Below are 25170 nucleotides of genomic sequence, written 5' to 3'. Positions count from 1 at the left end.
CTTACTGGACGACTCAAGCTTCCAGGACGCTGAACAGCTTTAATGCGACATGTGCGCAAGTCTCCCGTTGTCCTGTGTCACCATGCGCACTGTTTTGGGCGTAAAGCATGATTGCCAATCTAGCGCTTCGGACAAACCGGAGCTCTGCTTGAGTTTCAAGGAGATATTCCACACCATTCCTCCACCGGCGCTTCTTCGAAAGCGCACTCAGCAGCAAGCATCACATGACAAGACTTTACAACCGAAAACTGCATACGGACGCGAGAGACGCGAGGTACCTGGTTACGTTTGGTCAACAAGCACCTGAATTTAGTTCAAGACACTAAGGTGGGCTAGTTGGTTACGAGTATTCTGAAACATGGTTTTACGGCGCAATTTTAGACGGGACACAGCGAGGTACAAAGGACAAATGCCGAACTTCAACTGGCCTTTACTGCAGAACGATACATAATAATTCGTAATACCTAGCTAATTCGAAGTACACGAACGTTCATGCAACCATCAGGAACACGGCCGTACCCCTTGAGGCCGTGAATCGAGCCTTCGCGCTCAGCATGCGTAGCGCCAATTGTGGGTAGCGCGTAGGTATCATATACTGCTATACCCGGTAGTTTATTTAGAATGCATCATGACGCGTTACAAGCCAAAGAAGGCCGGATATATATGCTGCTTCATTCGACACGACGACCGCCAATTGTGCTCGCCGGCGCCACAAAGTTGGGTCTCCGTTCATAGAGCTTGAGTGATAAACACTTCAGGGTTTTTAATTTAGTCCCCTACGTCACGACGATATTGAGCATACCGAAGTGAACAGTGCTCAGGAAAACGGCGTACTTGCGAACGACTTGAAGTGTATAAGAAAGTGCTCCAGTATTTGTGTACACACTTGCAGTGTCGTCATACCTCAGACCATATGTTCGCTCAGCGCAAATAACGAAGGAGGGAAGGGGTCACGGGGAGCGCCCTCTTGAGCCCGTCCCTCCTTCATTATTTGCGCTGAGCGAACATATGGTCTAAGGTATGACATGAACCGACTGGACCAGCAACAAGTTTTATTAGATTGCAGTGTCGTGCGTCTACGATGTTTCAGCACTTTTATTGCGCAATTTATATGGACACTTCAACCGGATTTCTGCCGTTGGCGTCGCCGTCGCCGTGAGGTTCCGTATAAAGTCCAATGGCGATAAAATCGTCGCCGCGCGCCGTATGCGCGAGTGAAAGCGCGCGGGGGACGCGCGCTATCACGCTGAGCGAACGCCCGGCGGAATGCAAACGCGAACTTCGTCGCGCGAAAGGCCGTGGGGGTATGGGAGGGAGGCGGGGAGGCGCTGTGCTGCGGCACCAAATGCTTATCTTGCAACCGGGCGCAAGGGGAACTGCACACTCAATCTCTCACGCGAAAGCAAGAAAGCGGGAAGGCAGCACGGGAGGGAGGGGGGGGCAGCTTCTACTCTGCCAACAACTGCGTTTGTACTTTGCCCGGCTGTGGCGGTCGCCCGCACCGTCTCCTAAAAGCGATCTCCACACAGCTCTGACCTTTGTATGCACTGTGCATTCGCCGCTCAGTTTCCGTTGAAGCGATAGACCGCACGAACCTTCGCTCGCTGCGGCGGCTGCGCTTGCTGCCAGCGTTTTGACAGTCGTCTGCGGTCATTGAGTGTGACCTATTCATGTTTGCTTGTGCGCGCTGACACCACGCTTGTTAATTCAGTTAGTAAGTGAATGTGTCCAAGTTTATGCAGCCGATAAAACTACTATCCCTACTCCGAATAGCTCTCTACTAATTTGCTATCGCAATTGATGCTTTTCGGGCGAAACTGCGACATTCTTTTACCCAGTTACCGCAGTACTCCTACCCCAGTAGCAGACTACATGGTACCCTAGACACTCGGTACACCATACAGGGTACGCCAGCACAGGATACCCATGCGGTTACCCAAGTCTGTTCTTTCACTGGTAAACTCTACGTATACCATCCCATTTTCCTGTTTCTAAACTAGAGCGGCACCCACTCGGAATCAATCTAAATCAGTCTAGACATACAATGCGCCTCCTGTGAAAGTGTTCGTTATCTTCAACGTGTCGTTGTGCATATGCGCAGACGTCGACGTGGTCGCAGTTTCAAGGCTGACTCGGGGCTTACTGACAGTGCAGAGCAGCTGACACCTCAGTGAACAGACGCGTAGAGACACGTGTCGGGCGTGACATCTTTACGTGCTTTCTTTTTTATACCGCGCGCTGTTCGTGTCAGCCGCCAAGTAGGGCGCACTTATCGCGTCAGACGATCGAGGCGGACGTCCGCGAGGTTCTGAAAACAACCTCGTTCCTGTTACTGCAGCAGCAGCCCACCTGCTTCCGAAATCCGCGTGCAGCGCGACCCGCAGAGAACGACTCCTTTTGCCGAAACAGACAACTCGAAAAAGAGGACGTGACAGAGGACAAACGTGACACACTAATGCACGAGCCAGCGGCACGGTTCATCTTTTCTGCCTCTGCGTTACTTCCTTCGGCAGAACGTCCGCGAACTAAACGTCCTCTACTACCGCCTCTCACCTATAGAAGGCCTCCTAATGGTGACGTCACGCTGCCGTTGCGAGCGACGCTGGAGCATCGTCCATCATCTCCCATACAGGGGAGGTCGAGGGTACTAGCACGCAAGCCTTTGTACATAGTGTTATGACAACTTATGGCGCTTCGACTGCGCTAACCAGCCAACTGTTCGTGTCACTCATGCCACAGCCGTTGCGGGATGTTAATTTGTCAACCGCAGGCGATGGCAGAGGCGGCGGTTGATGAACAAGCTTTACAGAACTACTGGAGTTATTTCAAGTACACACGTTAACAAAGAGGTCACGAGTCGTTTAATTAACCGTGCGTTCGACGTGACGCAATGCTCTGACAGTCTTGACCGAAATCCGCCTCACCTTCGGCATACGTTGCGGGGCTGAGTGGCGGGAAAAGTAGTTGATGTATGCTTCACAGCGGTGCACAACAACAGTTTCGCGCGTGTCTGCGTGGTTGCAGGTGCGGCGATTAACTGTCAGCCTCTTTTCGAGCACCAACAAAGCCCATCAGCTTCATGGTCAACTTTATCGACTTCCTGCAGAGCACTTCCGAAATGTCGACATAAAAATTGCTGGTAATCGTTACCCGTGTCACGAAGAACCCGACATAATCCACGAAATCAACGAGACGTGCCTCTTACAGGGAACGCGGAAGCGGTTATTGAACTCCATCATCTGTTTGAACGCAAACTTTTTGAACGCAAACTGTTTTTGAACGCAAACAGCGGAGTCCGCTGTGCCGACTATACTGCAATGCTATACTATCTTGGGATGCTTTACAAGATATTTCGGAAAACCACTTCTTATTCTCACATGCGTGCGCTACCGTTTGAGCAGATATTTGGAAACTGACGATTACGTATACTTTCGCAACAAAAAAGAAAGATATAAAAAATGATGAAACCAAGGAGAGAGAGGGGGGAAAGCGAAAGGCATGGAGGTTACCCACATGGCAATCTGCAGTTTACTATGCTGACCTATAGGGGAGCGGGAAAATATAAAAGGTAATGGAAGAGAGACAGTACACCATTAGGGCGAGCTAAACACAGGCGCTAAATGGAAAAGAGGGGGGGGGGGGGGGAGCAGGAATGTTAGCCACTGCACTGTGTCTGTTTTGCCCTGCACTGGCACAAAAAGCGCAAAAGTATTGAATGATAATAGGAAATTTGAGGTTTTGCGCGCTCAACGTTACGGGACACAAACCGCCGGGCGTACAAACGCAAATGCATTGCACAACAACGCAAACACGGCGTGGGGCTTCAGGAATACGCAATGTCTCTTGGGTGCGATATTCCTAAATCTTCCACAGAAACAACGGAAGTGTACCAGGCGGATGGCGGCAGACGTAGCCAAATACTGCTGCTTGCACAGCATAAAAGTCATTCTGCGAGGTGACAAACATCGCATAATCTGCGTGAAGCAATTGAATTGAAGTTTATTTACCACATAAGTACACTGATGAACATAAGCGGTGGGGATGGCGGGCTAAAGGCTTCGTAACGGCAGCTTGACTGGACCCACCTCGTAAACAACAGGCAGCAACTGGCAACAAATTCATTGCACATACCCTTGTGGCTAAGATAAAAAAATATATACATACAGCAAGAGCAGAAATGTCGCAACTTTAAAACGGTAACTAAATACTTTTCTAATGACAAACAAAAGTTAACATTCACAAAGGTATTCGCAATAATGCGTTTTTTGTATACATGACGTATGTTTTCATCACGTAGTTTGTATTTGTTAAGCGTTGAGGGAAGACAGTATAGGAGAGTGTTCGAAGGCCGTAATTAGTGCACCCAATCCGCTCAACCATTTCTAGGCGAGTCACCGCGAAGAGGTCCGCGACATTCAGTCAGCGGGCGACTTACCTCCACCTCGTAGGCGAAGTTCTTCCAGAAGCGGATGCCGCCCCGGGACAGCAGGTAGCGTTGCGACGAAGCATCATCGTCTACCGCGCTGGTCTGCCGTTGAACGGAGGACTGGCGCACCAACGGCGGAGACGGCACCAACGGAATCTCGGCGTCCGACTGCGAGAGAACACGACGATCGAGAACCACTGTCTGTTATAAGAGGGCAAGGAGCGCGAATCTCTCTTTCATTATATACTAGGAGAATGCCAGCAAACTTGAAAAGGGGCGAAAAATCGAGTGGCAAACATAGAGAGAGCGACAGGAAGACGTGGATGGCATTCCCTCGTGGTCTTCCCTTTCTTCAAGTTTGCTGGCATTCTCCTAGTATAGCCATGTACCAACAAGCCACTCTCATCAACTCTTGTTTCATTGCTCGCAGTGCCCGATCACTATGACCCAGTAGTCCAATGGCGGCACAAATGAACGCAACAAGGTTTATCGTTGGACTACATTGTTACTCACACTTAGGAACCACTGCAGCTCATAAGACATGTGCGTAGAACGAAACAAAATAACACAAGCACACCGTGGCGTCTTCGATGTTTCTTTCTGTGCCCTATATAGTCTTATGTGCAGCAGCGCTTTCGAAGCGACACAATTGTTTACAAGCAAAATATAAAAACGCACGCATATTCTCGGCATACTTTTTTTTTCAATGCCTGTCGTAATGGATAATGTGTTATAAGTATGCTTTATAAGGCCCGCGTCGTAAATTTTCCTTCAGAATCATACAATATTTGTCTCGCGAAATCATACAAGCAGAATTTGCTGACCAACCAATAAACATAATTCTTTTCCGCCAGCCAGGCAGCTGGTGTACACACATAAACGAGAGTTACTACACAGAGCCTCCACTTCTAAAACGACGAGCACACAATAAGCTAGCAAAATCTTCCCTGCGGAATCATACAAAATTATAGAAAAGTCGTTAAATGCCCCGCACAATACAGCCAGAAGTTTCATGCGTTCAGCATTCTGCCCGAGTACAAAAACCGCCAGCGTGATCTCTCAGCCCGGGCGAGAAACAAGCTGGCTTCAAGTCGATAGCAAAATTATGCAGACCTAACTCCAGATGTTGCAATCAATGGGAAAGCGAAGCCTTAGTGCATGAACCGGTCAATTAAGTGCCACACAACAAACGGCGTGATGCATATAACTGCGCTTATTTTCATCAGGTACAACGTGTATTCTCATGCAATGTTTATGCACCGCACAGACCACAAATTTAATCTCACGCAATGTTTAGGTTTATGCACAACACCGTTCACAAAGCTATGCCTTACCGCAATCACCACATCACCTGAACGTAGGCGACGTACGATGATTCTCGAGGAGATAATGGTGATGAGAAATGTATGCACAAAGAAGTAAAGCACTTAGCGACACATTTTCCTTGGAACAACGAAATGGGCTCTATATACTAGAAAAATTGAAGTAACGATTACGGGAATACGGTGCCAAGTGCCCCCACTGAACTTCTACCTCCACAGGTCTGGGCTTTTTTTTGCAATGAGAGTGAATATCTTCAACACTTCTTTCTGACATGCTGCCGGTTCATTATTCAAAGGAAAAAGATTTTTAGAAGAACCCTTCCAAAATCTCGGCTTGAATTTGCCTCTTCCAATGATTCTTTCTTTTGAGGCTACCGTTCTGAGTTACAGCCACAGGATCGTTTGTGAAGCCCTCTGCAGCTTTCTGCGTGAGACAAAAGGAATGACATGGTATAATTCTTCCGAATACTTATTATGCTCGCATAACTTTTTTCTGCTAGCTTCCCTACAAATGACGTCGAAAGACGATAGTCTTCTGCTGGCCCTGATACGTAGCACCCTCTCTTCTCCCCCCTCCCTCCCCTCACGCTCCTCCCCTCCTCTCTCACTCCTCCCATAATGAATGCAATGGAGATTTTGCTGAATTAAATTCAAATTTCCCGCGTTCGCCCTGCTCTCACGCCATCTGTTGGGACCTTTTATTACTTCTGGCTTAAAGCCGGCTTCAGTCGGCTTGTTTTTAGCGCGTAGCGTCTCTTCGACACCATTTGAAACGCGTTGGTTTTTCATTTACTAACGTAAAAACAGTTTAATGTGTATTCTTAATTAAATGAACGCTGTGGATCACTGTTATGTACATATATTTTGCCTCAAATAGGCCTGAGGTCTCCTTTGAGCTGTATTTTGTTGACGTGTTAGACCCCGTGCCACCAGTGCTAGTAGCTTGGTTAGTTTTGGCCGGGCGGTTGAATCGAGTGACAGAAAGTTTTTCACGTTTTGGTAGCCCAAGAAAGACTATCGTCTTTAAAATTGATAACACTTCTTTCACAGCCCGATTGATGGCCGATTCCCCAGAGTGGGTTGCGCCATTTCACTAGGTAAGAAGAACGTACACATTGCGGAAGACATACCCAGTGACACATACCCACTGGCCCAAGAATGAAGTAGACCAAATATTCCATTGTGAGGTCGATGCGGTTTAGAAATATAAGCAGACATCACATGCACGGAAAATATTAACTTTGGCAAACTCGTGCATTGATTCATGTTTGGAGGGTAGCACGAAAACCTACACGGGACCAAAGGAGTAAATTTTTATTGTACGAAACGCTCAAAGAGAGAGAGAGAGAGAAAGGATGCATAGAAAGGTTAACCAGAGGTAGTTCCGGTTGGCTACCCTGCACAGAGGGGGGGGGGATGAGTAGGGGGATAAAAGGAGAAAGAGAGTGGAAGGGGGGCGGAATAGAGAAAAATATAAACGCGCACAAACCGCGTACACTATAGAACGGTAGCGGGCGGCGTTCTTAAAGTCTATCGTGAAGGCCCGTAGACCGCAGGAACCTTAGTAACACGAGTAAGGCCTTCAGCGCGGATGTTCGTTCGGAGCACTAACCTAAAGCTTTCAGTTCCGTTAGTGGACGATTTATTCAATTCGTCTAGCACGCTGCACAACACTTGTCTTTCGGCATTATAGCTCGAGCATTATAGCTTGGGTATGCCATGCCTACATGTGCAGATCGGGCAGCTTCGTCGTCGTGCTCATTCCCGTTGATGTTGCAATGTCCTGGAAGCCATTGAAATATTATGCTGTGTCCCTCGTCATGGCTGCGATGATACATCTCTCGTATTTCTGAGGTCAGTTCTTCATTGGGTCTGTGGCACATTTGGCTTTGTATGCACGGAAGACCTTGGAATCACTAAAAACTATGCATAGTTGCGGTGATTGCTGATTAATGAAATCAAGTACAGCACGGAGTACTGCAAGTTCTGCACCCGCCGAGGTGGTAACAAATGAAGTTTTTAGCTTGATTTCTTCAGATTTTGCCGGGATGATAACTGCAGCAGCAGAGCTATTGAGTGTTACCGAACCATCTGTGAGACATGTTGCCGGAATCAGTGGACATTGTAAACGTGTTCCAAAGTTGCTTGCTTCAAAGCTTGCAACGGCGCTCCAGCTTTCTTTTTGATGCCCGGAATTCTCAATTGTACTCGCGGCCGGTGCAGGCACCACAATGGAGCTGATAATGGTGTAGCAGGCGTGAATTGTGATGGCAAGTAGAACTGATGTCTTACAACACTTTCGGTGAATGTTGTATGTGGCCTCTTTGCTGGCAAGCAAGCAAGATGGTGTGAGGGAATCCCGAGTCAGATGTCGGATGTGTGCCCTCAGGAGATATGTAGCAATGTAGATTGTCAAAGGGGAGTCTCTGGCAATGGCCACTGTCGCAATCGATTATGTAGTTTTTGGGAGACCAAGACAAGTACGTTCTGAGTGCTTGGGCTTGCACAGTCTGGAGTCTGCGGATGTTTGCAGTGCAAGTATTTCCTAGTACAGGTAAGCTGTACGGCAGGAAGCCCAAAATAGTGCTTTCTATAGTTGCAGCATTGACGGTACTGTTGCGTCTCAGGACTTCCCGCCGAGAAACGCGAGAACGCCCACAATGGCAGCCAAACGCTTTGTCATGTACGAGACGTGAGGGCTCCAAGACAAGTATCTATCAATGATGACGCCAAGAAATCGGTGCGTTCGTCTGTATGGCACATTTTGGTCATTAATCCGCAAAGCATACGGGGCCATTGCTTTGCGAGTAAAAGCAACGAGTACACACTTCTCAGGTGAAAGCTCCCGGCCTTGCCTTCTTAAATATGTTGACACGGCCGTTGAAGCCTTCTGAAGTCGTGCGCGGACTTGTACACGTGTCACTCCTGAAGTCCATATGCAAATGTCGTCTGCATATACGGAGAGCTGTACGGTTTGCGGTAACGAATCAGCGAGACCAACGAGCACCAGGTTGAACAGGGTAGGTCTAAGTACTCCGCCTTGCGCTACACCACGACTGGTATAGCTAGACGGCGTTGGTCCGTCTTCAGTCAAAATAAAGAGATCTTCCAAACAAATAGCTGCGTATCCAGCGAAAGACGTGTCCACCAATCTCTACAGCTTCTAAGGCGTCCAGAATTGCATGATGATGTACATTGTCGTAGGCACCTTGAACATCAAAGAATAAGACTGCAGTCATTCGTTTCAGGTGTTTCTGGTGGTGTACATACGTTAAAGGTCAATAACGCTATCCATTGACGAGCGTCCCGCGTCGAAAGCCTGCCATTACCTCTGGATAGACGTTTTAAAATTCCAAGTACCATTCTAACCGTGTAAGGATCATTCTCTCCATTACCTTGCCGACGCAGCTGGCCAGTGCTAAGGGACGGTAAGATGACAATTCCAATAGAGATTTGCCAAGCTTGAGGAGCGGAACAAAGCCACTGGATTTCCACGTGGTAGGAACCAAGCCGTTATGCCATGATGCGTTGTATAGGCCAAGAAGTGCATCTCTGGCCTCTTGACCAAGGTTTGCAAGCGCAGAGTATGTGATGCCATCGGGTCCTGGTGACGAAGATCGCCTGCACCCAGCGAGTGCGGCCTCCAGTTCTTCGTTGGAGAAAGGAGCGTTCGTACGAGGATCTCGGGAGGCAGGGGTGACAATAGGAAGAGGTGTGCAAGGCTGGAACGTCGGGCCCGCGATCCTTGCGCAGTAATCTTCTGCTACGTCGCCTTCTCGGCGTCCTTGATGGAGGGCTAGAGATTTAAATGGACGGCGCTGTTGGGGAGCTGTTCGAAGTCCGCGGACTGTTTTCCAGACAACCGACAGAGGTTTACGCGGATCTAAAGTCTCACAAAAAGATTTGCAGCGTTGATTTTTCAGCACGGCAATGCGACGCTGAATCTTCTTTGAATGCGTCTGGCCTCTCGAAGGTCAGTAAACCGATTTGGTCCGTCTGTACCGTCTCTCCGCTCGCCGGCGGATTGCACGGAGGATCTGTATTCCCGCCTCAAAATCCGTGTATTTCTCCAATGGCCGAATATAACATCTTGAATGGCCTAGGCGACCTGAATTTCCAGTGTGGACGAAAAGCCTTCGTGGCATGCCTCTTCTATGAGTGATTTAAACACGGACCAATCTATTATTCGTTGAAGATGTGAAGAAGCCGATTTGGCTAGGCCCTTTATCTTCAGGTAGGTAGGAATGTGATCGCTTCCGTGGGTTTCGATATCTGCGAACCAATGGACGCTGCGAGTGACACATCGCGAGTCAAAAACAAAGTCTAAGCAACTGCTGTGCGTCCGGCCACGCACAAACGCATGACTGTCATCGTTTAGAGAGGAAAGTTCACGGTCGCAGGCAAAGGAAACAGGGTTTCTTCCTTTGGAATCTAACTTGATGCTTCCCCAAAGTGAATGATGAGCATTAAAGTCCCCAACAACAATCCATGGAATATGAGTCGTATTAAAAAACTCGGAGTATACGCTTAAGCTTCGCCTTCAGAGTGGAACGCTATCGCGTTCCAGTCTAACGCGATAGCGTTAGGACGCCGTTGACGCCGACACCGTATTTTCTGCGACATGGGGCCCGATCAAAATTTAGAAAGGCTCGGTTTTCAACATTCCCCTCAATGTTGCCTAGACCCAAAGTACAGCGAAACACCATCAGAATTGAAGGAAGCTTAGGCTTCGCCTTTAAGAGTGGAACGCGGTAGCATTCAAAGATCCCTGGCTGCTTATCAGGCTTTCTTCTCGTATATTCAAATTATAATCCGACGCTATCACGTCTGCAGGTTGTGGTTAATTCGTACATTACGATTTTTCTGACGGATTTTACTTTGAGAAATTCAATTTTGGTTGACCCGCCAGGACGGGGTGGTTCGTGATGTTGTGGTTCGGCATGATTAGTTCCGCTAGACGCCGATGCTTACGCCGACACCGACGCCGGATGTTCTGCGACACGGGGCCCTTAACGCTTTCGTGTTAAAATGTCACACAGTAAACGCAAGTTTGTGCTTGTTTCACAATCAAACAGACACACTGATTACTGTCATGAGGCCCCACTGGATGAACATAAGTCAGTTCACACCATATGTAGATGATCACCTTGCTAATGTCATTACAAGTCAATGACGCATAAGGTTCATAGCCTGAGAGCCGGACAGGTTTCAATAGGTTCGGTTCACAGACAACAATGATGGGTAATCGATTGGCGAAAACGCACTGGCGAAAATCAGAAATACGGGATTTCACTCCGCGGGCGTTCCATTGAATAATGGACGCTTCCTTGACTTGTCTGAAGAACGGCCGAGACGGTAGAGCCATTGTGCTTGCTATTCGAGGCTCGCAATTACCGGATCCAGACCGTCCAGCATTTGCAGTGCACCCCGAGCAGATGGCAGCTGCATGACATTTATCAACACGCGAAAAACTTTCATTAGAGACTTGATCATTTCGATTACTTGCTTTTCTTGACCTTGCACGCGATCTGTGCCGTCATTGGTGCGTCGGATGTCGGTCTCTGTTCTGCTGGAGGACTTAATGCCGGAAGTGCAGGCCAGGCGTTTGCAGAAGACGTATTCACTGCGTCACCAGACACCTTGTTGTCAGTGCCGGTCACCGCCTTGGGAGCACCAGCTGCACGCCGTCGCCCTTTGGCGGCGGCCTCTCTGTGCATTGAGTTGTCTTTCACTATATGTTTGAGGACTTTCAGCTCTGTCTTGTGTGTCGAACAGTTTTTCGACGACGCTTCATGAGGACCAGAGCAAATGGCACACTTGAAGTCAGTCGTACAGCAAGTATCAGCACTGTGCTTCTCAGAGAATTTTGGGGACACGGTCGAATTTCTTCATATACCGTTGACATGCCCAATCTTCAAGCAATTATGGCACTGAAGTGGTATTGGAACGGCAAGCTTCCTCCCTCGAAGGTTACCTTCACACAACGAGATTCTCCTAGGCGACAGACTTCAATAATATTTACATCTTCTGTGGCGGTTTTAACCAGAATAGGCAGGTTGTTGTCGTTGATCGACTCATCGACATCATAAATCACACCTGATGAAGTATCGTTGTCCTGTGGTATTTTGTTGCGAACATTATCGTGCCCAGCACTTTGACTGTGCTCAAGATATCCAGCGCTGATCTGTTCTAGACATCGACTGCGAGAATATTCTTAAGCGTGTGAATTCTCACATCCGTAATCTCACTCAGAACAAGGGCCTCTAGTCTGACAGATATGGCTTGCCTGTTTAGGCGATTCAAGTCGTGACTCGTCGGTCGCGCGTGTCGGGAAAAAAAGAGGATGGTTTAGACCATGTCAGTGTTCTTTGCCGTCGTCCTTGTTGAAGACGAGGAAGCAGTGACGATTCTCCTCTTTCCTTTTTGCATTACAACTGTCAAGTAGTCACCGTTCTCCGACACATCTTTTTCTGAAGTTGAGTAGTATACAGCACGGTGTCCTCGCTGCCTGTGTCGCTCATGAGGTGGTTGCGCTTCCTCGAAGCGCTTGACGCTGTGACGTCTGTCTCGTCCGGACGCCTAGCTGACTCCGCTTCCATCGCCGAAAGTGTCGGTAGCGGCGCCTCACGAAAACTCGCAAAAATACTCGTAAAATGAGAGCAGTAGAAAACGGGGTTCCACACAAGAGCCACTTCTTCGTCTGCTCAAAAAGAACACAAAAGCAAGCGCCAAGAATCACGTTATGGTGTTTAAATGGATGCCAGGACACTGCAATATTCATGGAAATACTGCGGCGGATGCAGCTGCGAATCGGGCGCGCAATAAAGAAAAAGAAAACGTTACATCTCTTTCACGTAGTGAAGTCCGCCTGCTCCTGAGACATATATCCTGTCATATCAGCAAAATACCTGCTTTGATCAGCAGTCTAAGAGGTCTGGGTTATTCTTTAAAGACTCGTGTATAAAACTTTCCATTACTTCGAACCTAAGCGATAACATAATATTCGAAACATTACGTCACCGTCTGGGGCTTGGTACAGCTAGCATATCAGCGGCTCATCCGTAGTATTACTAGGAGTAATAACCGATCACATGTCATTGAACTGTACCGCGATCTCAACATACTCTGCATTACTAATCTTGTGAAACTTAATGTTTACATATTTTCATATCGCGCAATTCAACACCCTCATCTTCGAAAATGTGTTTTTACGCAAGGACTTAACAATACAAATAACACACGTTTTTCTCTAAACAACAATTATTTAGTTCCAAAAGTCCACGCTTACTACGGTACCTAAAGAGTTGGTTTTGTTTTAATTAAATTGAGGCATTTTTCTGCCTTGTAATATTGAAACTGCTGTTTCTGTGCCATCATTTAAACGTTGGCTTCATGATTTTATTTGTAACAAATAACACAATTTAACTACATTGAAATAACCTGACCTTTATCGTTTTATGCTGAATAATGACTATTTAATTAATGACTGGAAATCTTTAATCACTGAAATTATTATACTTGTTTAATAATTGTATTAATAATTGTGTTACTGCTCGTATTTTATTGTAACAGTTGTTCTTATTATTATTCTTTCTTGTTGTTTAGTAATTTTACATTTCATGCAACATGTTATAGGAGGACCCCCTACAGTGTTTTCACTATGGGACCTCCATCGCCACGATATCAAACCCACCTTTGTACATGCATTTTTAGCAGAAATAAACTTCAAACTTCAAACTTTTTGCGCAGGATGAAGCGTGCTCCTAGTCGTCTGTTCTCTTGTGGCCACGCAGACGAAAATGTTTGCCACCTCCTTCTGGAGTGTCCAAGGCACAAAAGTGCAAGGCGAAGAATTGAATTTGATGCTATTAGATCGACGACCATTCACCCTGAAAAAAAAAATACTAGCCCCACTGAACAACAGCGGGGCTTCAAAGAAAAGCGCTTGTCGCTTTAAAAGCTTTCTTCGAAGATACCAATCTCTTACGTTTATATTAAATTTTAGCGTCCTCTGAAATAGAGGTGTGATGTAAGTGTAAGCTTGTTATATTGTCCAGTAGTTATGTCTGATGTCCTGTACGGGTACTTGCGTTTTCTGCACTCGTCCGCAAAACTGAGCTATTGTATACGTTATCGGACAATTCGAAGTACTTCTGTTCATATATGCATCTGTACATGTGTTTATCTTCTCTGTGTTTCTGGACTCATACTAAAGAACTTTGTGTTCATGCTGGCTGATGATACATTCGTGATACGTATTTTGTGATACATCTGTGACACATATATTTCTTTGCTAAGCGACGAGGAGTAGTCAGTTCCACCTGAAAGCGCCAACCTCTCTTACTACATCATCTCAATAATTTAAAAAAAGACACGGCACGGCCACATAAAGCACCTACTTTCAAATGACGGAATTTATTGAAGCAACCTAGCTTTACATAGGTATCAAGCTGACGGCACTTCTTACACGGGGAAAAAAAGGTTTCCCTATTTTATATTTTTTCCTCTTAATTAATTTTTTTTGCTTGTGATAGTGGCGTTACCATGATACCTATATGAAACTAAGTTGCTTCAATTAATTTCGCCAGTTGAAAGTCAGCGATTTATTTGTGCGGCCATTCTGTGTCTTCCTTTGGTGTCGCGTAAATTTTCGCGCTGACCTTCGAACATTGTAAATACAGGTTCTACATTGTGATGTTTTATTACACAGAAAAGAGGCACGCTCACTAGAGCCAACCTTATTTGTTCGTCAAAACTCAGTGCTGTACACATTAACCTACTCGGCGCGGAACACCACCGACTCGCGAAACCAGGAAGAAGGTGCAAAGAAAGCTGCGCATTTAAAAAAAAGAGTCGCAGTTTCGCCCGAAAGGCGAAGCATGGATTGCGATAGCAAATTAGTAGAGAGCTATACAAAGCAAGCATAGTAGTTTAATGAGCCATATAAAGTAGTAAACATTGGCTTACTAACTAAATAGACAAGCACGGTGTCAAGCGCGCACGGGTAAACATGAACACATCTCGCTCGATGTGTGCGGAAACTCGCTGTGAAAACGCCGGAGTGAGAAAGCCCGCCAGCAGCAGCGGGCAAACTGACTTTCGCGCTGTCTCTCAGTCTCGCTTCAACGCGAACTAAACGTCGAAAGCCGAGCGCATACGAAGCTACCGGCCCTCGGCACATGCACTTTGTCCCCATCGTTGATCGCTTTGAAGATGAGGCCCGCGCTGGTGCGCACTTCGCCCACGTCGCAGATCGCTGTCAAGATACGGCGCCCGCGCGGCCGCGCTGTGAGCAGCAGCCGACGGGGTAGACCGCACCCCCCTCCGTCTCACTCTCCGTCGCCTCGCCCCCGTGTCTCGCGCGTGAAAGAAGACCGCGCGCTTACGGCCTGCGTTCCTCCCTCGCGTGCGCTACATTGTGCCGCGATTGCCGGCTCACCCTCGCACGCTTTCACTCGCACACACAGCTACGGCGTGGCAACGATTTTATTGCCGTTGGACTTTATACGGAATCTTACGGCGATGGCGGCGGCGGTGACGCCGACAGCAGAAATGCGCTTGGAGCGTCCATATAATTGCTATCGTAATAAAAACAAGCGGAAGCGGATCTGCGCGCTCGAGCTGGCGGAAAACATACGCACGCGGCGTTCAATATAAGAGTGACTCCATGTACACCCCGTTATCAAGTGACGTTCGCATTTACAAAGCTACACTATATAGGGCGTCCCAACTATCCTGCACCAAGGTTTAAAGATATCGAAATGCCACGTAGCTGGACAGAACCAAGATATGTTGTTTGCCGTCGCTTGGAGATACTCCGATTATTTTTTGCGTTCCGCCTAATTAAATAATTAGTCTTAATTAATTAACTTTCAAATATTATAAGTCGATGAAAAGGGTCAATAAAAAATTGCAGAGAAGCATGAAAAACTCCCGATACAGCTTTCTGTTGCTCAATACGTGCTGTATAAAAGTGTTTCTCCCGAGCGTGAAAGAAGCTCATGAATGCACGCAAGATTGCCGCACGAATGGCTGCTCGAGGTACTTTGCGTGTCTTCACCTGCCTATATTGGCGTACAGTTCGAAGCAGTCCTATGTTTAATGCGAAGCATTCTTTGCTGACTTCAGGTACTTTGAGTCCGTCCGTTCGTCTGTCTAGCCTCCTACCTCGTGATACCATCGTGGTCCTTTCATTAGCTGGGTATATACCAGAATATGAATGGCATGACATCCATGTATGTCATAACACGAATGACAAACATGGCATGCATGGTGCCCTGTGGGCGTTTCTCTTCACTCGATATATATCAGGATATCCACGACATGCATACATGACATGAATAACATGCATTGACATGAATCACACGACATGCCTGCCTTTCTAAATACAGAATGCAATAAAACTGTGCGCAAAAGCATAATCAATACTAATTGTTGCTTTTATAACGCAATATATACACTGCTGAAAATGATCAATTTGCAAGATCGCAAAGCCGTTTGAAGACAGATCGACCATTTTTTAAGCGAATCCACGCACGAGACATCATTCTCAGGCTGGATGAGCCGCCCCCTTCCGTCGCCCAGACTAGCCCCAGAATTCCCTCTAGTAATCTTTAGTAGGGGAGAGAAGTCATAAGGGAAAGGCAGGGAGGTTTACCATGGCTGAGCCCGGCGGACTACCCTGCACTGTTTAATGGGGACACACTCTGCACAGCTGCATCGTACGGGGGCATACGGGCACAGCAACACCTCTGACATCTGGTGAGTGCCAAGAATTTGCAGCACGTTCTATACAAACAGAAGTGCCTAGGGTAAATCATCCGCCCTATAATAAAGAGAGATACGGGGGAGCGGAAACACGGTAACCTAAGATAGCATCAGGTGCGATGAGAGCGCGCAGATTAGATAAGAGGGCATGCGCCCCGCTGAAAGGGGTTTCACTTCGACAGCAGTTTTGAACTAGGAAAACGTTTCGCAGATCTATCGTACTTTTTTAAAAATATATGTAAAACGTAGCTTTCGTGAAGCGGTAATTAATACTACAAAACGCTTCCTATTCTGCAATGCGTTTTGCAGCATAGTTATTGCGTTCCTGTTCGGACAATCAGCAAGACCACCACGCGACCCACGTGATCCACGCGACCGCGGTTTACACTGTCTCCGAAATCTGGTGCCGCGGTTAATGAATCCACGAACCGGAAATAATGATCAACGTCTGGGGTTGCGCAGTGTTCTACAACAGATCGATGGAGGTTGAGGGATAAGTACAAATCGGATGGAGCGGAAGCCTGCTGGTTAGTGCGAACATTACGAGGGGTCGTTACATTTAAAGGTTGGTTGTCATCTAAGCCGACAAGAGAAATAACGACACGGAGGAGGGGGGAAGGGGGAGGGGTTGTTTCTTGGCTATCGCGAAATATAGTCCAAATAAAATCAAACAAAATCATATCAAAACAAGGTTGCGCTATCCGCCGCATGCAAACATAGTAGGAATGGCATTTGTTGAAAGGTTTTCTATAAAATGTGGCACATTTTGAAATCATCGTGTTGTTGCAAATGATTTATTCCTAAAGCCTATCACTTGTCTACGGACAAGCCAGCAAAACCTATAAAGAAGTCTAGACGACAAAATACAAGATGGTGCACTCCCTCCAAAATGCGCATAGATATTCAATGCGCTCATTCCTTGTAGTTGTTGCTTTTGAGCCTATATTAAAAATAATAAGAGCGATAAGATGGACGGTTCGGTTTCGCAACTTCGGATAACGCGACGACAAGAAGTTTAAGGAATTATAAATGAATCCACCTGCGACAATGCAGGTGTCTGCTACGCGATTCAATGCACGGCAGTGCATTTGCGATGCAGCTCATAATGTGCAGATCTAGGAAGAAGAGAATAACGGGCAAATGCCAGTCACCCGTGCCGGTGTTGGGGTCGAACCGGAATCCTAAGGAAAGGAACTGGTTGTGACGGTGAAAAAAACCGGTCCAGATAGCAACCCTACAGTTACAAGGTTCTAAGTCCACCGTAATTTGACGTAAGTGGCCGCCCTCCCATTCAGCAGCCCCATACAACGCGCAAAATAAAAGCATTCCTCTCTGTTCCTCGCCAAAGTGACTCCATGACACTGACTCCGGGCTACGCGCAGCAGCGTTTTCTATGCCACGACCTTGTCAGTGATGAACGACAGTGCACAGATAGCGCAAACAAGTGCCACAGTTAGTCATCGGCACGTAGATCCTTGCGTGTATATACCTTATCGCCTCGGTTGCACCACGTCACCTTTATTCTTTCCGTCACACTAGCAGGCTGCAAACATCGCTATCCCGGCAAAATTCTCCGCCTCCCAGTTATCTCGAGACATACTCTCCCTCTCTCTATCGTTCGTGGGAAGTTTCCTCTCTTTTTGCTTTCTTTCCTTTTATGAGCGTGCTAAAAGCGTTGCTCCGAGCTCTCCCTCTGTAAGCTGCCATCTTCCACTACTGCTCATTGCACGATGGAGAAAATTCTTTCCGTCTTATGCCAGTTCGGTTTAGAAAGAACCAAATAAACAGATAAAGTATTGACGGGCGAGATCGTATTTGTAAATGGCTCTGAGATACTCCATGACAACATCCATCAAAATGGCATTCGGCGTTGAAATGTGTCGTTGGGTCAAATACTGGGGCAGTATGTTGAGAGTAGCTAGGCTGCAGTGGTCAATAATTTGAGTTCTTGCGCAGAGTATGAGAAAATGTAAATACCGCGAAAAAAAAAGAAGCCTAAAACTAGGCTGCATACAAGAACCAAGGGTTGTCAAGCCTGGTCACATACGACACGTATGAGGCAAGATAAGTCTCAGTTGTATTGCCGCAAAACATTGGCTTTACAGAACTTTGTGAGACACCGGAACTTTCACATAACTTTAAGGAGCAACAAAGCAAAGAGAAATCGCGTTATTCCGGCCATGTTTACTGTTTTTTTTAGCCGACTTTCTTTCACGGCTTTTGGAATTTCACAGTGTTAATATCACCAAGTAGCGTAACGCGCACAGAATTTGTGTCAATCCGCGTTACTCCAAATGAGGTGTCTCATGCGAGCATCCAGTATTCGTTGCATTTTTATCACATTTCATGCACGCCAGCGCGTGTAAACGATGCCGTTAAATCAGCTAAATGCACCCATGACCACCAAAGCTTTAGGAGGGCAGAAGCACCGATTAAAAAAAAATATTTTTTTTCTTCGCATTCAACATGTAATCCGCCGGAACGAAAACCTGCAGTGTATTATTACACTTCACCGTGGGCACATCGCAGCGCACTCATGACATGGAGGGTGATCGCCGAATCCGCCAAGGTGTACGATTCTTTTTCGCGAATTCCGAGCTTTTAAAATGTTTGCGGTCGGGTGTACGTTGACCCCGTTTTTTCTGTGAGGCGGCCTACGTCCGGTTGCCGATCTTAATAACGCCGAGGATTGGAAAGAAGGAAATTCATGGAAGTGATGTATAGGCACGGACGGTTGCTAAAAACACGAGCGTTCCTGACTGAACGCCTTCTGGTATCGTGAGTGCGAATAAGCGCGACGACGACGAGGAACACCAGACAAAGGACCGGACGATACAAAAGAGCGTCGCGCCGGTAGTTCCTGTCCCCCGTCCCTCCCTTCGCACTGCTTCTCGCTTCCAACCTTTTCAGAAATCTCGTATGACAGATCGCCGTATACAAGTATTTCTGTCTTCTTGTGGCCCGTGTTTCTGCTTGAACTATACGGGAACACCTTACGATTCAATAATCTCGTACGAACAAGTATGTTTACTCGCATGCCCTTACGAGAGAACTTGACATGCATATATACAGAGGGTTTCAGCGAACACTTTCAAAATTTTTAACCGGTTGCCTGTGGCAGATTGTAAATTGCAATATGGGCGATAAGGTAATTAGTTGAAAACTTACCTAATTAACGTTTGTTATTTAGTCGATTATGAATTTCAATTTCTTGTGCAAGTAATGCCCACCTCTTCGAGTAGACCCGCTCGTGAACTGTGCTATCTGCGAAAGGCAACCTTTAAAATGTTTTGAAAGTATTCGCTCAAACACCCGGTATGTGACATACGCGATTTGTCGATTGGGGAAACGCGAGCCGAAGGAAGCGGCGCGCGTCGGTCCTCCGGCAGAACTCACGGTCTTGACGCGGAAGCCGGCGTGGTGGTAGGCGACGCTGGTGAGCCGGCGCAGGGCTCGAAGCACCGGGGAAGTGGCCTCCGCATGGTGCGCGTCCATGTAGCCGTGTGTTCCTCCGTGCTCGTCACAACGGTGCGCGCCTGATACGCGTTTACGAGTGCGGCACTAATGAAAGTTAGCCGAGAGCAGCGGGGGAGATAAGACACGCAGGTGGACGCAATCGCGCGGACAGGAAGGAGAAGAGGGTGCTGCTTACGTCACCGGGCCTTATTCGCTTTGTTAACATATCTCTCAAACGTCACTGACATTTGGCTCCAAGAGGAGCGCATCTCTCTCTACACGAGATCAGTGCGCCGTGGCAAAAAGGGGTACGTCCCGTAATCGAGAGTAGATGTAAGCATGAAATGGCTGCCAGCAAAGCAGATTAGTTGAAGATGATACTAGCCACAATCTTAAAATGGGTATAGTGTATGTTCGCCAGGGCACACCACCACACCACACCACGCAACCATCCGAGGCGCGCCGGACGCTGCCGGCCTGGTCACGCAGCGTGGCGCCATCTCTCGAAGGAGGCGGCACAAAACCCGCGCCGCGGAACTCGCGGACCGCTGGCGTAGAAAAGAGCACAGGCAACCCTGTCTCAGCGCCAAAAAAATGACAGTCAAGTGTATGGTGCCCTGTATGTGCCTTTTGAAGTCCTTATTGGAAGTGACAAATTAAACTTCAGCGTACTAGAAGTTACAGCTTGAGTAACAGTGTAAAGAAACATTAGGAAGAACTCGGAAGCAATATTTTTTGTAACTTGTTTGGGCAGTAACTAGCGTGTGTAATGCGGTACTGTACAAAGGGTTGGGGGCCAGCGAACACATTTTCTGAACTTTTGACTGGTTGTTCGGACGATCTCGTTTTGTTCTCGCCACGATGCCCTGATGTTCTCGTTTGAGTGCCCGGATAATCGCTCTGGCTTTTGGCTCAAGGTCACTTGAGGGTCACCGACAACGGGAGCTAAAAGCATTTCTTGTTTAATAAAGTGAAAAGAAAAGAACCAGAAACCTAGCAAGGACTTGATCACTGGCCCCCCATCCCCGATCATAAAGCATAAGTGGCGTATGCAATAGGATAGCGAGTTTAAAAAGCGACTGTGGTCGAATTATATGTTGAGTGAGTCAGAGAAATAAAGACTAGTCATTCCTTTCCTAAAAGCTTTTATGAAAGAAATGCAATGACTGTCAACGACTTCCAAGGACCTAAGGAAGCATTTTCAATGTATAGAGCAATCTCAACCTTGACAGCTTAAAGGCACACTAAGGGAAAACATCAAGTCGAACTAGATTCAAAGACTACGCTTCTGTCAGTAGCGCACCCAGGATCTCTGCCAGGGCGCGGGGGGGGGGGGGGGGGGGGTTGACGTGCAGTTTGCCTTAGTTTGCCAATACCATCTAAACAGCACTAAGTTCAATTTCTTCACCGAAAATACTCAAAAAATGCGCTTTTCACGAAAGTTTGCGAGTGTGCAGACGATTCCGCGTCTTACATCTTAAAGGCACAAGGAAAGAAAAAGGGTTAAACATAAGAGGGGGTTAACTCGGCCTCAGGGGGGGTTACAACCCCCGCCCCGTCGATACTCCACTGGCTTCTGTTACAACAAATTCCCAATTCGTAACGAAAACCAAGCTTTTGCAAGTGAGAAAATTGCAAGAATGGGAAATCGAATTGGCGCCACCTGTTGTCAGCTATGGTACCTTTTATATGCATGCCTGCTAGCTCTCTTGATTTTTCCGGGGGACTCCCGAATTCCGACCGATTTTCCCGACAGTGCGGGCACGGCCCTAAATCTCCCTAAAACTACCGCAGCCCCACTAAGAGCAACAAGATTATCAAGATAAACCACGCCATGCAGCACAGCCACATCGTAATTGCCATTATGCGCTAGGTAGCTAGCCGAAGTAAGATTTAAATCTAAGCTATTTGTGTGTAGGCAGTTTAGGCCTAATTCAGTTCGCTTCATATCGAGAAATGCGTTGAGGAGTGCGCGCGAGGCACAGGTCGAATATGCGTTGCATAATGCCCAGTTTCCTTAGGTTAGCTTCGCCATCATACAGCTGCGTTATGCGCTGAAGAATATTAAGAGCGGAAAGGGGCCAATGTTCCGGGACGCAATGTAAGTGCTCATTAATTAAACACGCGCGCACGCGCCGTCTCCGACCACACTAGCAACGAGACGTCTAATAGCTGCACTGGCAGCCATTTAGACGCGATCCTTCACATCGGTATGGTGCAGTAAAAAAAAAAAGAAAAAAGAAAAAAACTATTTTTTAGGCACCCCCCGCTCCCCTCACCTATCCTTTCGCTCAAAATACACGCAAAATTGCCGCGCGACTGGCCGCTCGATTCGCTTTGCGTGTATTCGTGGGCTTCTTTCACGCTCGGAAGAACACTTTTTATGTAGCACGTATTGAGCAACAGAAAGCTGCATCGGGAGTTTGTCCATGTTGCTCTACAATTTTTTCATTGACACTTGCAATCCAATTGCAATACGAGTTAATTATTTAATTGACTAATTATGTAATTATGCGGGATGCAAGAAATATTATCTCAGTATCTTCAAGCGACGGCAAACAACATTACTTTGAATCTGTCCAGCTACGTGGCATTTGTATGGTTTTAAATTTTGGTGCATGATAGTTAATTGGGACACCCTGTATAACTAAATACAGAGCTTCTAAAAGACATAACAGCGGCATAGAGGGAAGGCACGCGGAGATAACACGTACTGCTCTCAGTAGTTTTGGCGCGGGCGGCTCAAACTGAGAAGCAGCAGCGGGAACTTTGGCGACAATTTTCTACTCATGAAAGTGGTACATAGGCAACCAGAAAACGATGATAGACTTCTATACGAATTCAATCTATCGACCTAGCTCGACGTAATATTTTCCTTTAGGGCCCATTTAAACGAAAAGTGATCAGAAAATAAAAAGGTACATTGCTTTCAATTGCAGAACTGGCACAAAGAAATAAATAACATAAGCTGAAATGACGTAGTGAGCGAACTGTCACCAACCGCCACAAAAGGAGTGGCTTGCTACTAAGAAACTGCTCTTCGGAACGAAATAGTTTGGTATTTGGCTCGCTCAAATTTGTAGCTAGAGATGTCCAAAGTTTCCCGAGTTTAGCTAAAAACGCAAATATTTTAAGAAATTTGAAATGTCCAATCAAGATTAAGGACTATAATGTCGTGTAGTCTGAATGCGAAGTACGATGGAGACACGTGGACTACTCGTAACGACAGAGAGAGAGAGAGATAAACGGGCTGGGAAAGGCAGGGAGGTTAACCGCATTCTAAACGAATCATTGCAAGCTCGCTAAGCGATCACATGCTTAATGCACTTGATCAACTTCGTTCAAACATTTACAAAAAATCTCGCTCAAGAGTCATCGTTTTTCCCCGGCTTCAACGAATTGCTTTCGCTGCTATAGCAGCGAAAACAATTTGTTTCCGCTAGCTTCACGAACTTCATGCACCCAATTCGTGGGCGTCACGAGAATGCGCTGGATTATAGACGTGCAATGTCCCGACCAGCAATGACTCGCTGTTTGTGGGAAAATGTTAATTCTGTACAACTTCACCTTTTTTGTAAGTTCCTGTGTATTTTTGTAAGCATTTTGTAAGTTTTTGTTATACGCTTTATTTATTAGCCTTTTTGTATATTACGCATTCTCACTAGTGTTATAACTGTTGTATGCCATCATCATCGGCAGCTCCATTTCTTCCGCCTAATGTCAACTAGAATATCGGCTATCCCCGTTTCGTCTCTGATCCACGCCGCTCTCTTCCTGTCCCTTAACGTTAGGCCTAACATTTCTCGTTCCATCGCTCTTTGTGCGGTCCTTAACTTGTTCTCGAGCTTCTTTGTTAACCTCCAAGTTTCTGCCCCATATGCTAGCACCGGTAGAATGCAATGATTGTACACTTTTCTTTTCAACGAAAGTGGTAAACTCCCAGTCAGGATTTGGCGATGCCTGCCGTATGCACTCCAACCCAATTTTATTCTTCTGTAAATTTCTTTCTCGTGATCAGGGTCCCGTGTGAGTAATTGACCTAGATAAACGTACTCCTTTAGAGACTCTAGACTGGCGATCCTGAATTCTTGTTCCCTTGCCAGGCTATTGAACATTATGTTTGTCTTTTGCATTTTAACTTCCAACCCCGCTCTTACACTCTCTCGATTAAGGTCCTCAAGCATTTGTTGTAATTCGTCTCCATCGCTGCTGAATATGAAAATGTCATCTGCAAACTGTTGTATGTATTCTAGTTGAAAATATATTATGGTCTTGCGTTTATAGATTTTTTTTCCTATCCTCGGTCCCCCGCTGTCCATCACGCACTGTTTATAATTACGTTTTTAGTTCATATTTCAGTCACACTATTATTGTGCGACTATTCTGGTTCCCATGTTGTTCTACTACCTCTTCCCCCGTATCCTTTAGAGGTATTTTGAATTAAAAGAAAAACAAAATCAAAATACGCCGAGTGCATTATCTGGAACTCTTCACCCACAACACTATCTATCTATTTATATCTATAGCCTCATACGCCAACCCAGTGGTCAATGTTGTCTACCACCTTGGGCCACTATAGGCATGGTCTTGATCGTTCCATTGTCGTCATTCCAGCTTCATACCGTAGTCGTCATGCCGGCATGCTTTTGGGCGACCTTGGTAAAGTGAAACGATATCAGTGTATGTCGTGCATATAGCCGACGCAATTGAAGTCTCACAATAACCACTACTGATAATTAACTAACATCCCTTCAGGAATACGCCGTGTCGCTAAATTGCTAAGATGCTAATCACATTACCGTCGACAGTCATCCTGAGATGAGTGTGTCGTAATTTTTTTTAATCCACTAGTGGCCTGAAGAAGAGTAAGCATACATTTTTATGCCTTTTTTTATGCCACCATAAACTTATGCTGTTTCCCTGTAAATATTTTTAGGTTATGAGAACGAACACGAACCGGTTCAAATTAATTTGAACCGTTATTTCTTTCACTCCGGCGTTGAACCGAAAGTGAACCAGTGAACCATTTTCGCTAAAGCGGAACGAAAAAAAAAAAAGCTTCGGTTCGACACTTTGCTTAATGGGCCCTTCGCCAAGGCGCGTCGGAAATTTCGGTTATATAGAGTTGGTACAGGTTGTTCAGGTAGCGCTCCACCTCAAGAATTTTTAAATGCGGTTTAGTAGCAGCCGAAACAGAAG

General features: G+C 46.6%; 1 protein-coding gene across 1 annotated transcript in view; it reads right to left on the bottom strand.

Annotated features, from left to right (window-relative positions):
- Nucleotides 1–20077, bottom strand: part of LOC119450844 (transient receptor potential channel-like) — a 144531-nt gene extending 124454 nt beyond the window's left edge. The window contains 2 exon segments of the mRNA XM_037714337.2: nucleotides 4436–4594; nucleotides 19912–20077. Of these exon segments, the coding sequence (XP_037570265.1) occupies nucleotides 4436–4594; nucleotides 19912–20010 (258 nt within the window). The 5' untranslated portion in view covers nucleotides 20011–20077.
- Between the last annotated feature and the right edge of the window lie 5093 nt (nucleotides 20078–25170).

This window comes from Dermacentor silvarum, chromosome 4, assembly GCF_013339745.2.
Source record: "Dermacentor silvarum isolate Dsil-2018 chromosome 4, BIME_Dsil_1.4, whole genome shotgun sequence".
Taxonomy (NCBI): Eukaryota; Metazoa; Arthropoda; class Arachnida; order Ixodida; family Ixodidae; genus Dermacentor; species Dermacentor silvarum.
This window is presented reverse-complemented; position numbering and strand designations above follow the sequence as displayed.